We start from the raw sequence: 15,438 nt of genomic DNA, 5'->3' as shown, positions 1-15,438 counted from the left end.
TGGACGCCATTCAGGCCATCCCTGAGCCCAGCTCGGCCGCCCAGGTCGCCTCCTTCCTGGGTATGACAAGTTACTACCTGAGGTTTCTTCCCCAGTACTCTGCGACCACAGCCTCCCTGCGCCAGCTGCTGCGTAAGGACGAGCCATGGGTGTGGTCAAAGGCATGCAGTGACGCTGTGCGTGATCTTAAGACTCAACTGACTTCACCACCAGTGTTGGCTCACTTCGACATCTCCAGCTCCACCTTTGTGACCTGTGACGCATCAGCCACAGCGATAGGGGCCGTGCTGTCTCAAACCCAGAATGGTGTGGAGAAGCCCATTGCCTTCGCCTCCCGTGCCCTCAACCTGACCGAGCAGCGGTACTCCGTGGGTGAGCGTGAGGCGTTAGCCTGTATCTGGGCTTGTGAAAGGTGGCACCTCTACCTCTATGGCCGCTCCTTCACCCTCAGGACAGATCACCAGGCCCTGACAGCGCTGCTGTCCACATCTGGGACAGGCCACAAACCCCTGAGGCTGCACCGCTGGTCTGACCGCCTCCGCCAGTACAACTTCAGCCTGCAGTTCACCCCAGGCAGAGACAATGTTGTCGCCGACCTGCTCTCTCGCTCTGTCTCCACCCCAGCTCCACAGACGGACACTGACTGTGTGGAAAAGGACATTGTCCAAATGCTACACACACCCCTCCAGGCCACTGTCTCTCTGCAGGAGCTGAGGGCAGCCTCCGAACAGGACCCTGTCCTCTCCCAGCTCCGCACCTACATCCAGAACGGCTGGCCTCACAAGGTCCCAGAGGAGCTGGCTACGTTCGCCCGAGTCAGACAGGAGCTCTCCTGCTGGAACGACACCTGCGTGGCACGTGGGTTTTGCACAGTGGTCCCAGCTGCTCTCCGTGCACGTGTTTTGAATACGGCGCATGAAGGCCACCTGGGCATTGTGAAACTGAAACAGCGCTGCCGAGACCTGGTGTGGTGGCCGGGGATAGACAGAGATATTGAGGCTCTGGTGAAGGACTGTTCTGCCTGCCTTGTGAGTGGCAAGACTGGCCACCAGGCTCCCCCACCCCTGCAACCTCTCGCCTGGCCCTCTCAGCCCTGGGAACACCTGCAGTTGGACATTTGTGGTGAGATCCATGGAGTTCCCCACCACCAACGCTTCATGGTGGTCGCCTACGATCTACACTCAAAATGGCCTGAACTCACCACTTCCGGCACTGTGACCTCACAGATCATCATCGACTTCCTGGACTCTCTTTTCTCTCGCTGGGGCCTCCCAAAGGCCATCACCACTGACAACGGCCCTCAGCTGGTCTCTGCTGAGTTCACTGCTTATCTCGACAGCAAGGGCATCCGTCATATACGCACTGCGTACTACCACCCCCAGGCCAATGGCGGCGTTGAACGTTTTCACCAGTCACTGAAGAACGGCCTCAGAGCACACATGGCCCAAGGGTGCTCTTTCACGCAGGCCATCCGTCACACTCTGCTGCACTATCGGGCCACACAGCACTCGACCACAGGCGTCTCCCCAGCCTCTCTCATGCTAGGCCGGGAACTGTGCATGCCCCTTGACAGGCTCCGCCCCTCCACACCTCAGGCACCTCCCTCTGGGGTCAGAGCCTCAGTCACTCGTCAGCAGACGCGGATGAAGCAACGGTTTGACCAGTCAAAACGAACCAGGGTGCCAGACATCAATGTGTCAGACTGGGTCAGGGTCCGCAGGCCCCACAGGGACAATAAAATGGCTTCATACTGGTCCTCTCCTCTCCAAGTCACCCGTCAGCTGGGCCCAGCCACTTACCTCCTCAGCGATGGCACTCGGTGGCACTCCAGTCGTCTACGGAAGGTGTCAGCTCCGCCACACACAGCTGGTGACACAACCATAGCCATTCCCTCAGCATGGCGAGACGCCCCGGGGCTTCATGCAGCTCCTACACGGGCCCCAGACATTTCTGGGCCTCAGCTTCCCCTGCCATCTCCCTCCCCACCTCGGCCTGACCAGCCTCAGGCCGCCCCGCGACCTGTTCGCACACGTTTACGCCCTGGCCACCTAGAGGACTTTGTGTCAACCTTTCATGTTTGAAATCCTGCCGGGGGGGGGGGGGAATGTTATGTATGCACACATCGACAGTGCTGCATTTGATTTGGTGCTGTTCTATTGTGCTGGGATCGATTGGTGATGCCTGCGGGCTCTGGGTTGTTTGATCGGGTCTGCCTTTGATGCTGTGTCAGTCTAAATAAAGAATGCCACGGAGAGGTTGTGTCGAGCGACAGCGCTGTGTCCTGACGTGATTTCTGAATACAATAGATACTACTACATACTACTACTACATAACGCCGCGGTACATAGGGTTGATATTGGAGTGACCGGAGCAGTTGCTCTGAATGTCAAATATTGCCGCGGATCGGTTTACATTGAAGTTAGTTGAACGCACGCACAAGCTAAAGGGTTCATTGTTGCGCCGGTATCACACACAGAGAGGCGTGTCAAAGCGTCGGTATTTGACGACCTGGTAATGACAACCGGTTGCGCAAACATCTCTTGGTATGAGAACCAGTTGAGCAAACGTTTCCCTCGCGCTCTCTCTCTCTCTCTCTCTCTCTCTCTCTCTCTCTCTCTCTCTCTCTCTCTCTCTCTCTCTCTCTCTCTCTCTCTCTCTCTCTCTCTCTCTCTCTCTCTCTCTCTCTCTCTCTCTCTCTCTCTCTCTCTCTCTCACACACACACACACGCTTCACGAAGTTCATTCATTGCTGTCCTAGAGAAAAACTCTCCAGTGCAGAGTAATGGTCTAAACTGGATTTTTGATTATTGCCAACAAGTCTGGTTACAGATGCCGTTTCAGATGCATCATGACTACCACCGTTTTCTGACTTTTGTTTCTTAATAGCGTGGTCTTAAATATGGTGTTTGTTGGCCAAGGCTACACATACAGTGGATGGCCACTTTATATCGATTATCCTTCACGAAAGATAAACATTTCAACTAACTGGAGACTCTAATACAGCATATACGTAGCATAAATCCTGCTTGGTCAGTCAAATAAAATAATGCGTCAACAAGAGAATTATTTTTAGCAACATTTATTGACAACAGAGAATCATATTTTATGACTTCTTAATGAGAAAAGTAAGCAAATCTATTCAGCAGCTTCTTTTCCCTGCAAAGATATAAGAAATAGAATGCATTAAAAATGTATATTAAGGACATTTACAAGTCATATCACATGAATTTCTTATATATGTAATATTTATCTAAATGAAAATTATTTCATATCACGCATATTGACTATCATTTATACTCTTACACACATTTACCTTGCCAGAGTCCCGGCTCTTAGCTCTCAGTTTGTTGACTTGAGACTCAGCGATGTCAGCACGTTCCTCAGCCTCCTCCAGTTCATGCTGAACCTTCCTGCACTTGGACAGGTAAGAGTTGGCCTGTTCCTCCTGTAAAACCATCACAAATGGCATCGGTTATGAATTACATGGATGTCACTTAAAGTGTTTTAATTTAAAACATGGCAAGAACAATGTCATGTTACTGGAATTAAACCTTACCGCTTCCTCAGCCTGCCTCTTGTAGGCTTTCACCTTCAGCTGAAGTTTGTCTACTAGATCCTGCAGCCTAGTGACATTCTTTTTGTCCTCTTCAGTCTAAAGTAAATAGGAAATTTCATATTTAAGTAAGAGTTTATTTGATTGTGGTCATGAAGTTAATTGATAGGTTGAATTTGAGATGAAGATAACATACCTGGTAAGTAAGTTCCTTCACCCTCCTCTCATATTTGCGAACACCCTTAACAGCATCTGCTCCACGTCTCTGTTCAGCCTCAACTTCTGTTTCCAGCTCATGTACCTTCAGACAAAAATTAGACATTAAGAACACAGTTTATTCTCTAATGTTTGTTCATTGGTTAAATTACATATGTCTTGTCATGTCGTGTTTCTTGTTTTATCTTACCCTAGATTCCAGTTTCTGGAGTTGCTTCTTGCCCCCCTTCATGGCCAGGTTCTCAGCTTCATCTAGGCGATGCTGCAGGTCCTTGACAGTGACCTCCAGGTTCTTCTTCATCCTCTCTAGGTGAGCACTTGTATCCTGTTCTTTCTTCAGCTCCTCAGCCATCATAGCAGCCTAAAAATTAATCATGTTATTCATTTGTAGTTTTATAAGTGATGTGTGATCCTCCAAATTTGTGGATTAAAAAGACTATCAAATACAATGCAAACCTACATCAGTGATGGCCTTCTTGGCCTTCTCTTCAGCATTTCTGGCTTCTTGAACAGTGTCATCCACTTCACTTTGGACTTGAACGAGGTCAGCCTCAAGCTTCTTCTTTGTGTTCAGAAGGCTTGTATTCTGAAAAAATAGTTTAATTTTACTGATGACTTTAAACACACACACACACACACACACACACACACACACACACACACACACACACACACACACACACACACACACACACACACACACACACACACACACACACACACACACAAACATATTCTCAATGAGATGCAGATAATGCAATGGATCAACCCAAATCAGTATAAATAGTTTATTTGCTTACCTGAGAGTGCAACAGACCAACACGTTCACTGGCATCCACCAGCTCTTGTTCAGCCACTTTGCGGCCTCTCTCTGTCTGTTCCAGAGCAGCCCTCAGCTCCTCAATTTCAGCCACCATGAGACCATTTCTACGGTCCACCATGGCAGCCTGCTCCTTCAGATCCTCCTGTGCTCTGAGAGCATCATCAAGGTGCAACTGGGCATCCTTGTGTGAAAATGTTGATAAAGAAAGAGTTAAAAAATCCCATTGAATGATATACAGTGGTTGTTTCTACAGTTGTTATGTAATTTACCTTAAGTTGTCCCTGAACATTCCTCAGCTGCTTCTGGGCCTCAGCAGCCTGGCGGTTAGCATGGCTCAGCTGAATCTCCATCTCATTCAGGTCTCCCTCCATCTTCTTCTTAATTCTCAGGGCATCATTCCTGCTCCTGACCTCAGAGTCCAGAGTGCTCTGCATGGAGTCAATAACCCTCTGGCTGTTCCTCTTGATTTGCTCCATCTCCTCATCCTTCTCTGCCAGTTTCCTGTCAACCTCACCCTTAATTTGGTTGAGTTCCAGCTGGACACGCAGAATCTTGGACTCTTCATGTTCCAGAGTTCCCTAAAATCAGAATTGTTAATGAAGGGCTCTTCTTGACTTTTGAATGTTTTGTAGTGTTTGCCTCTGTGCTATTACAGAAATTTCACTGACAAAAAACAAACAACAAAAAAACCCTGTCCATTGCAAATGTTAAACTCTTTCCAGTTAATGATGATCTTACCTCAGCCTCCTCAAGAGCTGTCTGGATCTCAGCCTTCTCTGTGTCCACCTGCTTCTTGGCTTTCTCCAGCTCATGGATGCTCTTTCCGACCTCACCAATCTGCTCAGTCAGATCTGAGATCTCCTCTGCAGAGGGATACATAGGTTTAGTATTGATAAGACTGAATAGTGGTCTATGTCATTTAATGAAATTTAATTCAATGACATTTAATAAAACATTTTCTGGCACAGGATACAAATCCTCTACACCAGACTCGACAAATTAAAACAAAGAGCCATACAAAAAACAACCACAATATAGTTATTAAAATCACAATAATCTCACAAATAATCACAAATCACATAAATACAATATTCTCTCAAATATATTAGTCTCACAAATAATCATAGTCACACAATACTCACAATGATCACAACTCAGCATTATAATTGTGTAAAAAGTCCTTTGTTGACTAAAATTTATCTAATCTATTTTTAAAAGAATTAACTGAAGGAGCCTACGCCACATCCTTTGGAAGTTTGTTCCATGCTCTTACAGCACGAATTGTAAATAAATTGTTTCTCTTTTCAGAGTGACACTTTAACGGGGATAGATTTAATTCATTTTAAGTCATTCATTCAGCCTAATATACGCAAATGTTATACCAAATATAATTGCCAATTATTATAGTAAATACTCACGTTGCAGGTTCTTGTTCTCACGCTTCATGGTCTCCAGCTGGTCCAGAGCCTCCTCATAGGAGTTCTTCATCTTGAACAGCTCAGTGCTGAGAGAACGAGACTCTTTCTGAGCTCCTTCAAGCTCTGCCTGACCCTCCTCATATTTCTGTTTCCATTCTGCCAAGACCTGTTTAATAATTGTGGGAAAATTAGTAAGGTAAAAAGTTCTCCTTTCAGTGGCTATAGCATGAATAGGGATACACATGATCACACCTTATCAAAGTTTCTCTGCTTTTTGTCAAGGTTTGCAGCAAGACCGTTTGCTCTCTCCACATCAATCATGAGGTCCTCAACTTCACCCTGGAGTCTCTGTTTGGTCTTCTCCAGAGAGGCACACTTGGAATTCACAGCCTCGATCTGCTCCTCAGCCTCCTGGAGGCGCTGGGCAAGCTTTTTCCTGTTAAAAAGTTGTCAATGTAATCACGTATATAAGAGGGAAGAAGTCAAATTAAAAAAAAATAAATGAAAAAAACAATTAAATAGAGATGAATAACAAAAAATGAATAATTGACTCACTTAGACTCCTCCAGCTCCTCAGTGCGCTGGATAGCATCAGTTTCATACTTGGTTCTCCACTGGGCCACTTCGCTGTTGGCCTTAGACATTCCACGTTGCAGCTCAGCCTTGGCCTCCTGCTCCTCTTCGAACTGCTCCCTCAGAAGATCACAGTCATGGCGAGCGGATTGCACACCATGGGCAAGAGCATTCTTGGCCTAGATAAGGTTTTTGTTTTGTTTTGTTTTTTTAGTAAACAATTTAATGAACATACAATTCCCTTTGAAATTCATATGAAATCTAAAGTGTAAATCATTACTCACTTTAACCTCCTCCTCTATCTGTCTCTTCAGCTCTTCAATCTGCTGTGTGAAGGCCTGTTTTCCTCTGGTCAGCTGGGAGACCAGAGCCTCCTTCTCTTCAAGCTGACGACCAAACTCACCTGGTTGGAAATTAAATTACTCTTTTTATCAAGATTTTATTTGCTATGGCTCAGAATAGATGTTTCTCAAAGAAATACAGTCCCTATAAGTCTGTACAGTAATTCACATTTTTATGAACACAAAAATATATTTGGAAGGCAGTACGTACCATTCTCTGTCATCAGCCTTGCCCTCTGAGCGCTTATATCATTTATTTGGCGAACATTCTCATCATTCTTAGCTTTGAGTTCGCTAAGCTGGTCTTCAAGGGTGCGGCACATCTTTTCAAGATTTCCCTGTTAATTAAAAATGGAATAGTCAAGGAAAGGTATTCCCATTTTTTAGACTTTTTTCCAAAATTTGCATTACAGAATTTACATGTAAGAACAGCATTATACCTTGGCCTTTGCAACGGCCTCCATGTTGCTGGAGAGGTCATCAATTTCCATCTTGTATTCACTCTTCTCCTTCTCAAGCTTCTGCTTGACACGCTGCAGGTTGTCGATCTGCTCTCCCAGCTCTGCGACACTGTCAGCCTGTTTCTTGCGGAGTGCAGCAGCAGTTGCTTCATGTTGCAAAGTAGACTCCTCCAGGTCACGACGCAGCTTCTGGAACTCAGCTTCACGCTTCTTGTTCATCTCAATCTGAGCGGCAGTGGCTCCTCCAGCCTCCTCAAGTCTCTCGCTGATCTCTTCAAGTTCCCTGGAGAGGTCAGCTCTTTGCTTCTCAACCTTGGCACGAGCAGCACGCTCAGCCTCAATCTCTTCCTCCAGTTCCTCAATGCGAGCCTTTAAAACGAATATTGTATTAAAATATAAACTTTTACAAATAACAGTGTATGCTTCAAGAATAGAATCAAGATATAATAAAGACTTGAAAAAACCTGGAGCTCCTTGATCTTCTTTTGTAGCTGAGCACCCAAAGATTGTTCATCCTCAATCTTACTCAGAAGCTGGCTTGTCTCAAAGTCTTTCCTAATTAATATATTGTACAGTTAGCTCATGTGTAAGAATTTAATCCCAAAATGTATACTTTAAATGTATTATAAAATCTTTGCCACAATTCTTATTGAAACAATTACTTCTTCAGTTTCTCCTCAGACTGCTGTTTGTCATTCTCAAGGTCCATGATGGATTCCTGAGCCAGTTTCAGATCACCCTCAAGCTTCCTCTTGGCTCTCTCAAGGTCCATGCGGAGCTTCTTCTCTTGCTCCAGTGAACCTTCAAGCTGCAAATCAACATGTTTGTTATTAAAGTTCAAGAGTAAAAATATCTCTTATAAAAATCTTAGTACGTAATTAAACTTTCAAAAGCCTCACATCATCCACTTGCTGCTCAAGCTTGGTTTTGGATTTGGTCAAAGTATTGACTTTATCTTCTTCTGCCTGTAGATCATCAAGGGTCTGTTGATGTGCCTCTTGAAGGGCTTTTTTCTCCTTTGTCAGCTTAGCAATGCTTTCATCCTGAGAGGCCATCTCCTCAGTCAGGTTCTTCACCTACATATACAAATAAAATGAAATAAAAGACATGGATGGATCACGACAGATAATATAAATTGCAGATTATTCTATGAATATTAATTCTTGTTGATAGCAGAATAAATGAACATTCATGAACCTTGTTCTCGGTGGCATGTTTCTCCTTCTCCACTTTGGCCAAGGTAAGCTCCAGGTCATCAATATCTTTCTTAAGCTCAGAGCATTCATCCTCCAACTTCCTCTTCTTGGCAGTCAGCTCAGCATTAATTTCCTCCTCATCCTCCAGTCTCTCAGTTGTCTCTTTGAGTTTAGCCTCCAGTTGGATCTTGCTCTTGATAAGTCCTTCACACCTCTCCTCAGCATCTGACAGATTCTCTGATTCCTAGGCAAGAAATAAACAATGAAAAAAAAACTACTACAACAATTAAATAACATGTAGGATATGTCAACATCAGCTCTGTTTAAAGTCAGACTTAAAGCTATGTATTGTAGTCTACTAACAGATGCCACTTGCAGCTGCAGGTCATTCTTCTCTTGCAGAAGCGAAACCATCTTTTCCTCTAGTTCCTTCTTCTTGGCCAGAGCAGCAGCCAGATCTGACTTCATTTTCTCATAGTTCTCCTTCATCTGGGCAAGCTCCTTCTCAGTTTCAGCACTCTTCAGAAGAGGCTTGATCTTGTAGTACACCTTCATCCATGGCCAGTGTTTAACATTCATGAAAGAGCGGATGTTGTACTGTATGGTGTAAATGGCTTCCCTAAGGGAGTAATCAATTTCTGTTATGGACAACACCATCCTGAGACTTCATATTTCAAGAATTTGTATTACTGAGTTTATTTCTTGGAACATACCTGCGTTCCATCATTTTAACAAACTCCTTTCTCATTAGGTAACCACGGCAGAGGGCCTGAGTCATGGTTACCAGAGCAGCAAGCTTCTCATCTCGCATCTCCTCAAGAGTACCCAGCAGACCAGCTTTGAAGAACACCTGAGGAGGGTAAAGCACATATCATAATCAGCTGTTATTCAGTTATGAAATGGAATTCAATTTTATTGTTTCATCATGATATAAGACCGTAATGTTTACCTTGGTGTGTCCAAACTTGTACTGTTCGTGATCAACATCAATTGACCCAAGAAGCTTCTCAGAAGCCTTCTTGTTGTCAATGAACTGGCCCTCAGGGATAACACTGGCATTCAGCACTTTGTACCTTTTGTAAAAGAGTTCATGACAATGTCTTGGTAATACTTTGTACGATTTGTGCTTAATAAACCTCAGCACTGATGAACGTTCAATGATTACCTCTGCTTAAAGTCACCATAGAGGATTCTGCTGGGGAAACCTTTTCTACAAATTCTGATACCCTCCAGTACACCGTTACACCTCAGCTGATGGATAACCAAGAAGTTCTCCATCAGACCTGTAAAAAAATACAAAATCATAATTCCATCCATCCTTTAAGTTTCATTGAAATATTAAACTGCCCTACTCTACTGTGACAAGAGCGTTTTTCACAGTCAAGGTACCTGGAGTTTTTGACTCATTGGGAATCAAGCAACGCACAAAGTGAGGATGGGTGCTTCTCAAGTTAGTCATCAGCTTTCCCAAGTTTTCCTGTATGAAGGAAATTTAAAAAAAAGTTATTCATTTATGTATGTATATATATATATATATATATATATATATATATATATATATAAATATACACACACACACACACACACACACAATAGCATACCAAGTTATTAACTATACAGTGTTTATCTTATCTTGAAACTTACTCTGAACTGTGAAGACACAGTCTGCATAGAACCACCCTTCTTCTTGCCTCCCTTCTTGCCACCACCTCCAGACTCTGTTTTCAAATATCACAATCTTTTATGATAAATATTGTTTATTTTCAGTTATGGTCAAAACATTTTCAGGTTATCCTAAAGAAGACTTTAATAGACATATAAAAACTGAGTATTACTAACAAAATACATCACTATGACAGGACATAAAAATGAAAACAAAAAGGAAAACATCTGTTGAACATATAAAATTACAATTCCATTTGCTGATATTTTACCTTCAGCAGCAACAGGGGGATACAGAACAGGCAGCAATTTAACTGCGGACTTCTGGTACAGCTGCACAACGGAGTCGTTCAGAGGATCCTTGTTCTTGTCCAGCCACCCAGCGATATTGTAGTCCACAGTTCCAGCATAGTGCACCAGAGAGAAGTGGGCCTCAGCCTTGCCCTTGGCAGGTTTTGGCTTCTCAAAAGCTTTGGTCTTTCCAAGATGCTGGTCATACAGCTTGTTTTTGAAGGTCGTGTCTGAAGCCTTGGGGAACATGCACTCCTCTTCAAGGATGGAGAAGATACCCATGGGCTACGGTATATGAAAGAAGAAAAGTACGTGATTTTTGACACTATGCACACTATGATTAATTACAATATTGAAATATCCATTATCGAAAATTCAAGGTTGATGGTTTACCTTCTCAATAAGCTCAATACAGGCAGCCAAATCCATGCCAAAATCAATAAACTCCCAAATGATACCCTCCTTCTTGTACTCTTCTTGCTCCAGAACAAACATGTGGTGATTGAAGAACTGCTGCAGCTTCTCATTGGTGAAGTTGATGCACAGTTGCTCCATGCTGTTGAACTGAAAACGAGAAATGGCTCGTTGTTATAAGTTAATAGTTAAAAGAGTAAAAAATGATATCTTGAAATTAATCAACCTCTTAAAGATGAGTTTAAAGATGAATGTAAATTTACATCAAAGATCTCAAAACCAGCAATGTCCAGGACACCAATGAAGAACTGCCTTGGCTGCTTGGTGTCCAGCATCTGATTGATACGGATGACCATCCACAAGAACATCCTCTCATAGATAGACTTAGCCAGGGCACTCACTGAGTTATGAACCTATAGAAACCAGTAATATGATTAAACATAATTGAAATTGTTTAATAAGTAGAGAGAGAATTACTGAAATCAATTCAAAAACAGAGTGGTATAGGCAAATATAAAGGCACAGTGCTCACCTGAGGCACAGTCTGTCCTTTTGTGACGAACTCATTTCCAACCTTCACTCTGGGGTAGCACAGAGCCTTCAGCATGTCAGCAGAGTTCAGGCCCAGTAGATAGGCTACCTTGTCAGCATCTGAAGAGTCATATACAATACATATACACAATCAAGATTCATGAAGGTAACTTTATCAAACCCCGTGCAGAAATGAGTCCTGTGCAATTGACCCATCCTAACTACGTAGGAACAGTGCAGCAGCGCACGGGGACAGATTCATTTTCTATGACCAGTACCATGGACAAGGGCAATGGCAGGAGTATTAACCTAATAATAATTGTTGTGACAATAATTGTTAAATGTTTCATCAAAGAAAATAAAATCTTCAACATCAATGAAACAGCACCATTTTAAATAAATGTAATACTCACCCTCTGTGCCATCTGGCTCAGCCTGCTCCTCACGCTGCTTCTGCTTGAACTTCATGTTACCATGGTGAAGCACAGCACCTGTCAGCTTATAGATGTACATCTTCTCCTCATTGCTGAAGCCCAGGATATCAATGGCTGTCTGTATTTACAACAGGTGTTGACATTGTGTACAGAAATCATTTTAGAGATAATTTACAGTAAATTGTGGTCACATACTGAAAAGACAAAAGCTAAGAAAATGTATATTGGATATTAAAGGGAAGATCACTAACATCAGTAGCAACCAACTCTTCTTTGTCATCAATGCTAGCCACAGTGATCTGACCCTGGCTGCACATGGGGAAGTCATATGGGTTGGTGGTGATGAGCGTCATTTCTGTGAATTTAAAAAGGTTGAAGGGTTTAAGTGACACGTGAAAGCATTTAACAACTTAGTTTTTAGTCATTTTCCATGTGCTGTTTTTCAGCTCACCAATCAGCTCAGGTTTGTGGTTGGTCATCATCTGGTAGAAGATGTGGTAGCCTCTTTCATCTGGAAGCTGGAATGTCACTCTGGACTTCTCCAGCAGATCTGTAAGCGTTATCCATGGTTAAATATGTAGGCAATCTAACCAACCAATATTGTAATAATGTATGCAACCGTGGTTTGTGATCAAGCAATCTGATTGGCTGAGAGATCTGCATTATTTACGATAATGTCACGGGTGTTGTATCACTTCACTTCTACTATTCTGCTTGTAATGGCTGATTTCATCAACAGCTGATTTCAGCGTTTGTCATCAAGTGACCTTGTCAACAATGGATACGTATCAAATTGTACAATTTGGTTTAGTGTTAATTTATCCATATATTTTGGTATATTAACTGGAACTGGAGGACACCAATGTAGAAATCTGTAAATTGATATTAATCCTTAAGCACACGTTTTGTAATTGCACAATGAACTGCAGTGTAAAGATAAACATTTACCTGCAAAAATAATTATTTTACTAAAAAGCAGCCAGCTAGCCAGCAGTGTTTTCTAAGTTGCTATTAAATTTGTGTTTGTAGTAGTTATAGGGATACATAATTCCCCTTATTGAGCTAGTAGGAAATGAAAGTGCCTAACAACGAGGAAAAGGCCAAGCAGCTCACGATCAAAGGTGTTGTTGTTGTAATGGTGAAGGAATAAATGGTGCATGTTGTGTAGCCGAAAGAGAAAGTTGTCACGACTCCTGCTTGAGCTCCTCTACATGTTTGTTATTAGTCATTTTAATAATGTTATTTTTTGCTGTGTTACAAAGTGTTTATTTACAAATTTGCAAGTGACATATGTTTTCTCTGTATTCTGTAGTCTTAGTTTCATAGCAATAAGCCACTTGTGGTGGAACCACATTCTTTGGTGGAAGAAATTGCTCATATCATAAAAGCATTTACCAAGAAAAAAAAATATAAAAAAAGAGTATTTCTGGATTTATTTTCTTAAGTTTGTTAAAATGTTGTGTAAAAACAATAGAACATGAGGTTGTGTGTAATTGCAATAAGAGCATGGCTGTCCTAATGTGTGCCACTTTCTTTTAGTTTGTGCCTATAAACAAATCACAGCCTGTGATGTTATTTGCAATAACACATCTTCCTGTGTACTACTGCTTAACTTTAGCACATGTGATTGATACTTACAAGTCTCAATATCGGCACTAGACAGTTTACCAGTAGTGCCAAAATGGATTCTGATGAATTTACCCTGTCAGGAAAAGGATCATTTTTAGTATCCCACTACAGAAGCATTATACAATCCAGAACATTCAATATACATTTGTAGCCATCCACACTTACAAAGCGAGAGGAGTTGTCATTCCTCACAGTCTTGGCATTACCGTAGGCTTCCAGCAAGGGATTGGCTGCAATAATCTGATCCTCCAGTGAGCCCTACAAGTGGAGTTTTAGATATAATATTGATGTCAGCACATATTTAACTCCAGGAATGTTTCTAATTTGTTTGAAAACTAACTGAGTAAATAGACCTGCATCTTCCCAGAAGTTTGCTCCTTCTTCTTGTCTCCACCCACAGAGATTGTGGCAAAGTACTGAATGACACGCTTAGTGTTCACAGTCTTTCCAGCACCAGATTCTCCACTGGGTAAAGATTTATAAATACACAGATTAATAGAATTTACTCAATGTCTTTGATCATGTTGATATTATAGAGGGTCAATAAATGTGACACGTACGTGATCAACACAGACTGGTTCTCCCTGTCTGTTAAAGGAAATACATATGTTTTACATTTATGTAAAGGAAATCCATTGCAATGTCAATTATTGTAATTTTATGACCAGTACATACCAGTAAGCATGAACTGATAGGCATTGTCAGAGACAGAGAAGATATGGGGTGGAGCCTCCATACGTTTTTTGCCTCTGTAGGCAGCAACAACCTCAGAATCGTACACTGGGAGCCACTTGTAGGGGTTCACGGTGGCACAGAAGAGCCCAGAGTAGGTCTAAGAGAGATGAGAGACAGGTGAACATTTACCATATGCTGTCCATGGGTCCTAGATGAATATTGTTCTTTAGCCAGTATGCTTTCTCACGTAAATCATCCATGCGGCATAACGCTCTTTGAGGTTATACAGCACAGAGGCTTCATTGAGATGGGTCATCATGGCCATGTCCTCAATTTTGTCGAACTTGGGAGGGTTCATTGGGGTCACATCATCCTCCTTAACTGTTCTCTCCTGAAGCATGAAAGCACAATTTCTCTTCGTCTCAAATTATTTTTCTGCAAATTTGACTTTACTGAATTCCATTAAATGAACTTTCACCTACCTCCTCGGTGTCAAGCACTTTAACGGTGACTTTGCCACCTTCTTTCTTCAGGATTGTACATTTGAGGTACAGCTCCTTAGCATCAGCCACATATGCAGCACTCTTGGCATCAAAAGGTTTGCTTTGAGCCTCAATCCTCTCTTTCTCAGGCTTACGGAGATAAATGGCAGCCTTGCCATAAACGGCCATCTCCGCGTCCGTACTCATGGTGGTAGTTTTCTATAGACAGACCATTAAGAATGAATTCTTCCCCTATTTCACAAATATGTGTTTTACTTTTAAATCTAAACATGGCAGAGAGGTTCTATGAATTATGACATTTATGTTATTCTCACCTTTTTTCTTCTACCCAATCACAGAGAAATTTTCCACAGGTGTCCACCCTAAATGAAAACAAATTTGTTATGACTAGACTAGAGCAAGTGGCGAATTCAAATTTGATTTTAAGTGATATAGTAAATGTCCATTTTACATAAAATTAAACAAATGTCACAATAATTTGTTGATTAGATTTTTTTCATTTTTCAATTGAATTTACTCTGTCTAAATTATTAAACCTCAAAGCATTCATTAGCAAAATTGTGTTATTGTGAGTTATATTTTTGCCCAACTCTGTCATTGGATTTTATAAATTTTGTCTTTTTTTAGTGACTTTTTAATTCAAGTTGTCAAACACATCACATCAGACTTTGGTTATATCACTTAAGAAACAGTCTGAATCAAAGTCCTTCTGTAATGC

At 42.2% G+C, this 15,438-nt stretch overlaps 1 protein-coding gene across 2 annotated transcripts; it reads right to left on the bottom strand.

Moving 5' to 3' along the window:
- Positions 1-3,135: 3,135 nt before the first annotated feature.
- On the bottom strand, positions 3,136-14,906 carry LOC130121906 (myosin heavy chain, fast skeletal muscle-like). 2 transcript variants are annotated; one of them, XM_056290876.1, is made up of 39 exons: positions 14,700-14,906; positions 14,465-14,608; positions 14,218-14,374; positions 14,103-14,130; positions 13,896-14,007; positions 13,708-13,800; positions 13,552-13,615; positions 12,365-12,463; positions 12,165-12,268; positions 11,893-12,031; positions 11,481-11,599; positions 11,212-11,361; positions 10,928-11,098; positions 10,516-10,819; positions 10,226-10,290; positions 9,971-10,058; positions 9,747-9,864; positions 9,531-9,654; positions 9,295-9,431; positions 8,945-9,200; positions 8,583-8,825; positions 8,285-8,461; positions 8,048-8,193; positions 7,850-7,940; positions 7,365-7,754; positions 7,136-7,262; positions 6,868-6,986; positions 6,566-6,762; positions 6,263-6,446; positions 6,011-6,176; positions 5,331-5,455; positions 4,862-5,170; positions 4,570-4,773; positions 4,230-4,355; positions 3,960-4,130; positions 3,750-3,854; positions 3,557-3,652; positions 3,314-3,445; positions 3,136-3,156 (listed from the first exon to the last, which is right to left on the bottom strand). In XM_056290876.1, the coding sequence occupies exons 1-39, from the start codon at positions 14,904-14,906 to the stop codon at positions 3,136-3,138; spliced, it is 5,808 nt and encodes a 1,935-aa protein (XP_056146851.1). The 2 variants fall into 2 exon arrangements, with proteins under 2 accessions (XP_056146851.1, XP_056146850.1); XM_056290875.1 differs by having other exon boundaries at positions 10,226-10,299; positions 14,465-14,605.
- Between the last annotated feature and the right edge of the window lie 532 nt (positions 14,907-15,438).

This window comes from Lampris incognitus, chromosome 12 (genome assembly GCF_029633865.1).
Source record: "Lampris incognitus isolate fLamInc1 chromosome 12, fLamInc1.hap2, whole genome shotgun sequence".
NCBI classification, from domain to species: Eukaryota; Metazoa; Chordata; class Actinopteri; order Lampriformes; family Lampridae; genus Lampris; species Lampris incognitus.
Note: the sequence above shows the minus strand (reverse complement) of the source record. Positions and strands in the feature narration are given on the sequence as shown.

Coding starts and splice junctions, on each gene's coding strand:
- LOC130121906 (XM_056290875.1), bottom strand. CDS start 14,906: ATGAGTACGGACGCGGAGATGGCCGTTTATGGCAAGGCTGCCATTTAT. Junction 11,362..11,480: donor AAGGACAGACTGTGCCTCAG/GTGAGCACTGTG, acceptor TGGTTTCTATAG/GTTCATAACTCAGTGAGTGC. Junction 5,171..5,330: donor CAGCTCTTGAGGAGGCTGAG/GTAAGATCATCA, acceptor TTCTGATTTTAG/GGAACTCTGGAACATGAAGA.